This window comes from Podarcis raffonei, chromosome 4 (assembly GCF_027172205.1).
Source record: "Podarcis raffonei isolate rPodRaf1 chromosome 4, rPodRaf1.pri, whole genome shotgun sequence".
In the NCBI taxonomy this organism is placed as follows: Eukaryota; Metazoa; Chordata; class Lepidosauria; order Squamata; family Lacertidae; genus Podarcis; species Podarcis raffonei.
Window position 1 is genome coordinate 43127387 of NC_070605.1, and position 11379 is coordinate 43138765.

At 41.9% G+C, this 11379-nt stretch overlaps 1 protein-coding gene across 1 annotated transcript; it reads left to right on the plus strand.

Moving 5' to 3' along the window:
- The first annotated feature begins 5878 nt into the window (after positions 1–5878).
- Positions 5879–6835, plus strand: LOC128412332 (olfactory receptor 5V1-like). The gene has a single exon (XM_053385240.1). It carries the CDS (start codon positions 5879–5881, stop codon positions 6833–6835), a length of 957 nt encoding a protein of 318 aa, XP_053241215.1.
- The last annotated feature ends 4544 nt before the right edge of the window (positions 6836–11379 follow it).

Genomic DNA, 11379 nt, shown 5'->3' on the forward strand with positions numbered 1-11379 from the left:
TTAGTCATATTTTCATTACTGCTCAAGCTCAGAATGCCAAACCCACCACAATCACACACACACTTGGATTTCCAGGGCATCAGTATTAACTGAGCAAGTGGAAGATTGCTGATGGGAGAATAATATGTAAGCTTTGGTAGTATCCTTAGCTGAAGTTTACAGTATTGCAAAAGCTATTTCTTAGAAAATTATACCCTAAACCTGTTCTTCAAATAAAATCCATTTTGTACCCTAAATAGCATCTTTATCATTATTCACTGTAAATGAAATTCTCATTCAAGTGCAACAATGGCAAAATGCCAGCTGACTTTAAATGCAGCCAGGCTTTCATCACATATATATGTATATTCTCTAGATGGGTAAATTTTATGTTTTTGTCATTTTTGCTGTTTTCCTTAAAAGCAATAAACAGTTAAATTACCTGTTATTTGCATATGTCCCTGAGATACTTCTCCGAATACAATATGTCCCCCAGGTCTTAGACTGACGGTTAAATAGTGCTTCCTGAATTAATCTATAGGAGCCTGAGAGGAAGCGATGCTGATGTTCATTGGTAAATACAGTACAGCAATTTCAGGTAGGTACCTGTATGCTTTCTTAACAGCATTTTGGGTTCTCACATTGATAAGTCACATTATCCTGCCAATAGAACTCTAGGCTCATTCTTGCTAGGACCAGACTGTCAAGAATGAAATGTATGAATTATGCTTGATCTATCTGTAATAGTATTTCTATAACGGTGGAGGTGGAGTTTGCAATCTAAGCTACTGGAAGTCATGAGTTTTACTCCAGGTTCAATTTTGAAGGGCCATTGTTCAGTGGTAAAGCATCTGCTGTGCATAAAGAAGGTCCCAACATCTCTTGGTAGGGTAGGGAGTGATCCCAGCCTGCTCATCTCAGAGAACCACTAGCAGCTGATATGCACAGTGCTGAGCTAGTGGACTGTTAAGGCAGCTTCCTAGGTTCCTATGAGGATTGCATCTTGGTGCTGCAATTCAAGCCTACTTTCCCAATCCGTCAAGGGCCATTCATAAGCAGAAACTGAGAAACATTCATGATTCCTCATCCAAATCAGGTTCCTTGCTTGCAAATGAATGCTGTTCACTTGGGTCCCTCTGCAGCACCTCTTCATCCAAGGTCTATAGAATCATATAGAGTGGAAGGGGTCTTGCAAGCCACATAGTCCAACTTCTATGCAGGAAATGCAGAAATGGAGCATTCCCCAACAGATGACTGCCCAGCAACTCCTTGAAAAGTGAAAGAAAGCCCACAACCCCTCTATGTCATTGGTTCCTTTGTCAAACCTCCCTATACAATTATAGAGTATACACATACTCTATACACATAGTTCCCCATTCAAGAACAAGACCAGGAACACAGCAGGGAAATATGGTTGTCTCTGACAGCAGATATTACCTGTTTGGGGATGAGGGATGTGTCCCTTTTTCTCCCCTCTTGCAACAGTAATCAGAGTAAAAAGAGTTAACAGTACTAACCATCTATCCCAAAATGAAATCTGTGTGAACAGCCATATACATGCAACCTGCTGCTGCATGCAAGGATCTTTGAACTCAGGTGATTCACCCAGAAGTAGGGATGGTTAAGGACTGGAGCCATTGACCATCCTTGAACTTACTCCTGAATGCCAAGGGGCTCAAGGTTTAGATCACAATCTTGCAATCTAGTTAAACATTTCATTCATGGAAGCTTATTTGACTGATCCTCCTAAGACTACAGGTGAAACACGTTGATGTTGTTGTTGTTGTTGTTGTTGTTGTTGTTGTTGTTGTTGTTGTTACAATTCATTCATTACCTGCCCTTTACCCTATGGTCCTGGGGTGGATTGCAACAATTAAATCACCACATTAATATTAAAACACAATATTACACAATATTAAAGACAGTTTAAATGAATTCAATCCATGCAACACATCCCACAACACACAGTTTCTTTCTCCTCGGTGGACATTTTTGCCTTCTCAAATTGGACATCTTCCTGTAGCTCCCAGTTTCCCCTCTCAGTACTTCAGACGTTTCCCTTCCTTTGGTCCACTTTAATTGCACAAGTCAAAAGTTCCACTGCTTGTTTCACTCCCTCCCACAAAATGCTGGCAGTCTGGAAACACCCTAAATGCACCCCATAATTCTATTCAGTTAGGTATGTGGACTTTTTTTATTTTGCTTTTTGCTTGCTTTTACAAATACATGAAAAGATGCATAGGTTCTTTTTTCTGACTACAAGAGTGGCTCACCGACTTAAGCATCCAATCCATTGATTCAGCTCAATAAAGAATCCCACTTGAAATGAATATTGCATACATTGTGCTTGGCTTTGTCTATGTGAGAAATAGCCTTGAGTTAACCATGAGGAACCAGGAACCTTTATCTTGGCTGGTCATGCATATCTTCCAGTGTTGTGAGACAAAAGAATGGTGAAGTATCAAGTGCACACCACCTCTGCACATACACATCAGGTTTCTTTTTTTTACTCTTTTCTGCATGTCTTTGACTTCTGTAAGAAGAACCATAAATGCCTCACAAACCATCTCTGACTTCCAGCGACAATAGATCTGCCTTCAGGGGCTAGGCTCCAAAGGTTCTGCATGACACCAAGTTGGGGAAGGCTGGACTAGGTTATGCCTGTGGGGACTAGTTGAGAGATTTGGAGAGCTATGGACAGTCAGTGTAGAACAGTGTTGGACCTGGTACACCATGATAAGGCAAGTACCAGTCTTCTGAAACCAGAAGGGCTCCAACCCAGCTCTGTTCATGCAAACAAACCAGATGTTAATGCGCAACATGTAACATGTGAATTGTGATGTTCATCTGAATGCATGTCAGAATGTGCATCCCACTGCCAGTTCAAGTGTGACTCTGAATGGAAATCCAGTTTATGCCCCCAGGTCTCAGTCCAGCAAACATATAAGTTTGTGTGATCATCTGAGACATTTACATACCAGCGTTATGTGCTTACAATGGAAATTAAAGAACCCCCTGCCAAACAATAACAATAAAAACACAATATATAAGATGTACAGTAACACTGTATATAATATGCAATGTTGCTGGAAACTGCTTGAGGGGAGAGGGCTCTTGTGCTTGAGTCCTGTTTCGCATAGGCATCTGGCTACCATCAGAACAGAATACTGGTGTAACAACAACAACAATTTATTTATACCCCGCCCATCTGGCTGGGTTTCCCCCGCCACTCTGGGCGGCTCCCAACAGAATGTTAAAAATGAGATAAAACATCAAACATTAAAAATTTCCCTAAACAGGGCTTTGGCATGAATGAATGTGGCTCTTTTATTCTTAATAAAAACTATTAGCTCAATAAACAAACAACAAATATAAATTAAAACAATTAAAATATAGATCCTCCTGGATCAGGTTGAAGATGCTTAAACACTCCTTTTGTCTCCATGGGTTTTATGTTTAAAAGATATTTCAATGGATCCAAACAGTTGCTTGGGGAGACTGTCAGCCAACAGAATTTTGGACTTACTCCCCCCACCCTCCCAACAATTGGCTGCTATCTCTTATTATCAGCTGCTTTTGAAACTCCGCTTCATTTCAAACAGAGTTTGCCATAAAGGACAGTGCAGTGGTAGTAGTGGGGCTGCTTATTACCATAAACAGGTCTGAGGTGTCCTTGAGCTCACAGGACTAGCTTAAAAGGTTCTGGATTTGGGATTGTTCATCTTACGGATCTGATTTCCTCCTTTGTGAGAAAATGCAGGGTTAACACCCACCCACACAAACTGTAAGAAGCTGCATTAATGTTTTATTTGGGATAAACAAAATAATTTCTCATGAAAATGTCCAAATGGATGTTATGTCTAAAGAATGGCAATAAATATAAGTTTCAGCCATGAAACCTTATCTTTGATTTAGTAGAAATTACATTTTTATGAGGAAATATGCACCCTGTAGGACACAAGGAAAAACTCAGGAAATAAGATCAACTTCTATGCTGTGTTAAGGGTAAAGAAGGAAAGACAAAGATTTAGCACAACTGTGGTGCATGGAAATTATTTATGAGGTAGAAGATATTTTTAAAAATTAATCTTGCTTCAAGGATGTGGAAGCTAAATAAATTATCTTGCTATATGGGTGACAGGGAAAAAAATAAGTTGGGAAAAGAAGACCATAATTTTGTTGTCTTGCATCTAAAGAGAAAATTGTCCAGCTTATTGCTTGAAAATGAGTACCTCAGGAATTATTTAAAATGGTCTCCTTGAGGAGGCCATATTTTAAAATGGAGGTTTGTGAGGTGCTGCCAGAGCTGGCTCAGGACAATTTGCAGCCTGCCTCAGAGCAGCAAATGGCATTACCCCTACAGTCAAGTCTCACTGTTGGCCACCCAAGGCCAGCAAAGTTATTTTGGCCCCTGAGTCTGGGTGCCATACACCCTCCTTTACCAAGGCCAGTTCTCCCTCTACTCTGAGGGCTGTCTGCTCTGTGACTGGTTTCAAGACAATAAGCCATCAGAAGGAAAACTGCAGCTTGGAGCTGACCATCAGCACTGCAGTTGTTTTAGTTACTTAAAAGCATTTTAAAAATCTGGGGTGGAAGTGAGCAGTAGAACGAACCAAGGCTGAAGAGAACCTCTCATATAAAAGTCTGAAACATTTCATACGTTCAATTTTCAAATGAGCATTAGCAAGCAGAAATTTTATTTTTAAAAAAACAAAAACAAATAATGAACACTATTGAGAACCACAATGCCATTTAATTAGAAAAGATCAAAATAAGGGAACACAGCTTAAAAATTTAAATTTTTGTGATGCAAGGAGTAACTAGGTAGTAGAAATTGGCATGATATGCAAGGAAAGGAGCTTAAATCTGATTTGTCCTTTACATTCAAGCTTAGCAGGGTTATGTTCCGTTTGCAACTGTGAGAATTGTTCACTCTTCCGTATACACAGGATCAATATATGAACTCATTGGAATTTATTATGGAACATTGGCAAAATGTGATCACCGGTGTTCCAAAACGAGCTGCAGAGATCATGAGTCTGCAGGTCAGAGGGTATGCATGTGTGTGCGTGGAATAACCGCAAAACATAAGAATTTAGGAATGCTGCTTCGTAGTGGGTCAGACCTGGGCCAGAACAGTAGTAGCTCAGTATTGCCTATGCCAGGGGTAGCCAAGATAGTGCCTTCCAGTCCTAAAACTCCCATAATCCCTGACCACTGGCAATTCTGGCCCAAGCATCTGGTGTGCACCATGTTGGCTAAGCTTGGTCCACACTGATGGGCAGCAGCTCTCCAGGATTTCAGACCAGGGTCTCTTCCGGCCCTACCTGGAGATGCTGGGGATTGAACCTGCGACCTTCTGCTTGCAAAGCAGATGCTCTGCCAGTCAGCTACAGCTTTTCTCCATAGAAACACCGTAGAACACGGTGAAAGAAGTAAACAGGAATGTTTTTAAAAAAAATAAATTACATGAATATGAAGGCTACATGAGGGAATAAGAGAATTTTGACAATGGGAAGTGTTAGCTGATAATTGAATAGCAGAGTTTTACTGTAAATTATATTAATATGGGTCCTTATTCTTGATCGCAATTCCTTTAGCTCCTAGCAATCCTCACATTCGCGTTGGCATCATTTGTTTCTTTTCCCTCCTCCATACAGGTAACCAGCTACTAGGGATTGGGTTATACGTTCTTCCGTATAACCTGCTCCTTCTCTTGGTGATTTAATAATTGTGGGGTTAATTCTGTAGCAAAACGCTACTTGGGACCCACATGATATGAAGGCACAGATGCCAACCTTTGCTAAATTGCTTACAGCGGATTGACTCCACATTCTGAGCATTCACAAACGTCGATCATTCTCCCGTCTCAAAAGGCTGCTCCATTTCTTTTCTACAAATGGCCCCTGAGCAAATGGAAAACCAAACCTTTGTAGACGAATTTATTTTCCTGGGCTTTACAAACCACCCCAGCCTCTATGTTCTGTTCTTTTTAGTATTCCTAGTCATCTACACGGTAACTCTAGCGGGAAATGCTCTGATACTTGCCCTGATCAGAACAGATCTGACCCTTCATAGCCCTATGTATTACTTCCTGAGCAACCTGTCGTTCCTAGACATTTGCTATATCTCTGCCACAGTCCCCGTTATGCTGGCCAACTTCTTCCGAGCAAAGAAAACCATATCGTATGCGGGATGCATTGTCCAGCTGTTCTCCCTCATTACCTGCGCAGGGACAGAATGTGTGCTGTTGGCTGTCATGGCGTACGACCGATACGTGGCTATCTGTAGCCCCTTGCATTATTCCAGCATCATGAGCAAGGGGGCTTGCACCAAGATGGCCGGGTTCTCCTGGATGTGCGGCTTGACAAACTCACTGGTGCACACCCTCCTGACATCGTCCTTAACCATCTGCAAGTCCAACGAGCTCAGCCACTTCTTCTGCGATGTCCCCTTGCTTCTGAAGCTCTCTTGCTCAGACACTTCCGTGAATGAAGCTGTGCTCCACCTGGCCAGTGCGTTGATAGGGCTCAGCCCCTGCCTCTTTATTCTGGTCTCCTACATCCGCATCATCCGTGCTATCCTGAGGATCAATTCCTCTGAGGGCAGAATGAAGGCTTTCTCCACCTGCGCTTCGCACCTGATGGTGGTCGTGATATTCTACGGCACATCCAACTTCAACTATGACAGGCCAAGTTCAGGGTACTCCCTGGATGTAGATACTTTGGTTTCCTCGCTGTATTGCATTGTAACACCCATGTTGAATCCAATCATTTACAGTTTGAGGAATAAAGAGGTAAAGGCTGGCTTGATGAGAATGGGCAAGAAATATTTCTCTTCCTCAACTAGGACCTGAGGAGAGCAAAAAGAGAACTCCAGTGCACAATCATATGTACAATGCTTTTTAAAAAGAAATAATAATAATAAAAATGTTTAAGGGTACTCTCATTTTGACTCAAGAAACTCACCATTTTATAATTCGAATTGGGAAAAATAAATACAGTAAATGGACAAAAGTGCAAAGAACATGCATTACCTCATATTACACAGCTGACAGCTCATAGTAACTTCCACATTGACATGAGGTTGTGTGCACTAACATCTTCCTGATTCCACACATCCACATTCCACACTGCTTCACACATTAAACGCTCGCTTCAGGAAGCACCAGGAAAGGAAATGAGCCCGCCATTGGGGGTAGCAATGGCACTGACGATTCACTGTACTATTCAACAGAACTGATGATTCACTGTGTTATTCAACGGAACTGACGATTCACCATGCTAGAGAAGAAACTAATTTATTTTTTTAATTTAGTTTATTCTCCCATTAGATTCACAAAATGTTTAGGGGTATGCGTACCCCTGTGTACCCTCCCCCCCAAAGCACTGCATATGCATGTCCACTCAGAAGCAATTTCCACGGAGTTCAGTTAGAGTCACTCCCAGGTAGGTGAACCTGAGATGACTTTAACTAACTACAACCATTGTATCTGAACTGTTAGTTAGCCAAGCATTTGGGTGAGAGCTATTTACACGAAGGAAACACATTCAGATTCAGATTACTAGAACTTTTGCATAGGTATAATCTGAGTTGTGGAAGCTCTGCTGAACATATACAAAATCTATATTAATCCAACATTACTAGTTCCTAGCAAAATATAAACATTTAATGAATGAAAGGATTATTGTTAACAAGTTTACTCATCTAGAAACAGGTTAGCAGCTGTTTTGCCATTAGCAAACAGAGGAAGGTACCTTATTCTATACTAGCTCCATGTGGTCTATACTGGCTGGCAACATTTCTCAAGGGTTTCAGACACGAATATTCTCTCAGTCTGACTTGAAGATGACAGGGATTGAACCCAAGTCCTTTTGCATCAAAGCAGGTGCTCTACCAATGATTCCCAATTAACATTTTAGGTATGGCCTTGGTTGGTTTCTTAATTAACATTTTGCTCTAGGTTTGGAAACTGGTTAGAGGGGCAACATTTTCCTCACACTCATCTTTTTTGAATCCCACACATATACAAAAATCCCTCCCTACAAGCAGAAAATTAGCACAGCAGGGAGCATCCCACCTATTGCACTCTTTTTCTGTTTGCGGGAAAATGTTTTTTTTTTTTTAATGTGGAAGCATATTCAAAACTGTGGTGGTGGGAAGCCCTCACCATTTACTGCCTGTAACCCACAATATTGTCTCAAGGCTCTTCCTCCTCAATCTGATGTATTTAGTATGGTGGCTAAGCAACTGAGCTAAAAATCAGGAACTCCTTGGTTCAGGTCTCAGCTCTGCTAGGCTCTCTTCTCTGTCCTTAAACTTACCTCCCCATCTGTATTCTGGGGTAGATAATGCAGGCTGACCTTGCAAGGTTGTTGTAAGGATTGCAAGCTGACATAAGTGAAGAGCTTTGAGGATGTCTCATTGTCATGGGCGGACAAGCCATTACTTGAGATTTACTGGTTATGGGAAGGCCTTAGCAGAGGACCTGCCTTGAATGCAGAAGGTTCCAGGTTCAATCCCTAGTATCTCCAAGCAGGACTGGGGAAAGATCCTGCCAAAAATAATGGAGAGCCACTTCCAGTCAGTGCAGACAATTATAAGCTAGATGGACCAGTAGCCAGCCAGCTCTTCTTACGTTATGCTTATCAATGGCACATTTCCCCTTCATGTCCTTGTTTCTCAGGCCGTGCTTAATCCCCTCTGTGGCCAGAAAATAAAGGCATTTCCTCAAAACGCTCAGTTCAGATCTTTTAGGGCACCTCGTTGTTCAAAGCAGCAATGTATTTCTTTCCATCTCAGCCTCCTTCCCGCACATTTTCCCTCCTGGGCATTTAGAGCACCAAATTCCCATCTTTCTTAGGAGAGGCTGAACCCCTGCAACTGGATGAATGGAAGTGGCTGAGTGTACTCCGCTGGGCTCCACCTGTGTCAAGTATAGAGAGGGAGTGGAATGCCACTGTGAGTTGATTCCTAAATACCAGTGGTTCAATTATAAGTGCAGTACTTGAGTGCCACCTAGGAGGGTCAATTACAGACTTCCCTTGCAATATCCTTGGAGGTTTTACCTGAGTTAAGGGCCAGATTGTCTTGTATATTATGGTTTTATTCTGCCAGAGTAACATTAAAAGGCCTTGACGTTAGTGTAAAAGTAAGAGGTTTTCTATCTCTCGAGCTGCAGCTGCTTGAGAACTGGAAAACGTATTACTGCCGTAGTAGAACATCAACCTTAAGAGGGAACGAAAGCCCTAAATGCTAAACAGGAATAATTGCAGCAGAAGTAGCTAATTGTGTAGAGTTTAGGGACACACAGACACAATGTATTGTTCATGATTTGGGAAAATTTGTTGCCTTTTCTTACTGTCTCGGTAGCGTCTGCATCAAAAGCAATCACCTGAACATTGCTACAATGAATCTCAAAAATTTGATGATCTTGGTGAAAAACAAACTCCTTCCTTTTTTGTTGTGGGAGCTGGCATTTTTATTTAAGGGGAGTTTACAATTTTCCATTTCATTATAGCTCTTTTCACTTACTAAGGTCACCTTTCTTTTACCTTGAAATCCACCCTTATCCTTGGATTGGTAAAAACGAAACCGACTCCAGAAACTATTTAAAATGTGAAAAATTAAACCTTCCAAAATGTTCTGCTGAATAGTTCTTACTGCTCCCCAATTGCTTTATAAAATGGAGAATTTCGAATGGCAACGTCTGTAAAGCAGTGCAAAAGGTGGTGGTGGGAAACGGCAGCACTGGAGGATGTGACTTTTTACACCCCAGTCCTTCCCCAACCCCTTCCGCATCCTGAATTCTCCTACAAAATACTCCCTCTCCTCCAAACACAATGAATCACATGCACAATCCCTTAGATTGCAAACCTGCAGGGCCTGTTGTATTTTTGCAAGTGCCTACCAATTTCAGGAGCTCTTCCTTGCTCTCCTTCACATATATTGGGTGGGTGTGGGTGTGTAACTAACTAACTACTGAAGGGGTTACTGGTCTTTACACTGCAATCCTGTGCAGCTGCTGCTTGCCTGCTCTTTTTGCTTTCCCCTTTGCTTTTTATTTATAAGACACTTTGAGCAACTCAAAAGTGAAGGGGGAAAGCAGAGTATAAATTTATTAGCAGCAGCAGCAGCAACAACAACAACAACAGCAACAACAGTATCTCCTACTTGGAAATAAGCCCCAATTAATTAAATTGGGCTTACTCCCAAGTGAGGATAGGATCAGCTTTAGCAGTTCAAGAAAGGAGAGCAGAGCGTGAGGCTGTGCAAAGGAGGGTCTTCTCTTCTCATGACCAACAGAAGACCTTGGCCAGGATGCTTTGTTTTTACCTATTCCAATACCTATGAGACATAGGCTGGACTGAGAGATGGCAGCCTTTTGGTACACACTCTACCCCTAAACTTACCCATCAACAGAGGCTGAAAAAGTGCTTGTCTATGCTTATCCAAAAAAAGAAAAGAAAAGAAAAGCAGAGACATCACCTTGCCAACAAAGGTCTGTATAGTTAAAGCTATGGTTTTCCCAGTAGTGATGTATGGAAGTGAGAGCTGGACCATCAAGAAGGCTGATCGCCGAAGAATTGCTGCTTTTGAATTATGGTGCTGGAGGAGACTCTTGAGAGTCCCATGGACTGCAAGAAGATCAAACCTCTCCATTCTTAAGGAAATCAGCCCTGAGTGCTCACTGGAAGGACAGATCCTGAAGCTGAGGCTCCAATACTTTGGCCACCTCATGAGAAGAGAAGACTCCCTGGAAAAGACCCTGATGTTGGGAAAGATGGAGGGCACAAGGAGAAGGGGACGACAGAGGATGAGATGGCTGGACAGTGTTCTTGAAGCTACCAGCATGAGTTTGACCAAACTGCGGGAGGCAGTGGAAGACAGGAGTGCCTGGCGTGCTCTGGTCCATGGGGTCACAAAGAGTCGGACACGACTAAACGACTGAACAACAACAACATGCTTATCATCATCAGAGTCTGTGCGATAGTTCCGCTCCTGAATCATAGATCCTTCTTCCTCACCCCTTGCTTCAACCCTCATAATAACCTTGTGAATTAATGGACCCAATCTCTATTTCATACAACTAGAAATCAGGCAAAGAGAATATATTGGCCAAGGTCAATACCAGAGGTGAGATGACAACCCAGCAATTCTGAATATTAAACCCTTGAGATTTCAGTTTTCTTCCTGTATGCTAACCTATGGAAATATGCAGTTGCACTGGTGGTTTACCTTCCTAATAAAAGGGTTTTTTTTCCTCTTTAAAATGGATGAAGACCACCACAATGAAATAAATCACATCATTTGTTTAGATATTCTTCTGCTTCCCACAAGAGGGCAGCAGAGCCTGGTAGTGAGAAAACAGGTGTGTGTTTTTTTGTGTGTGTGTGAAAG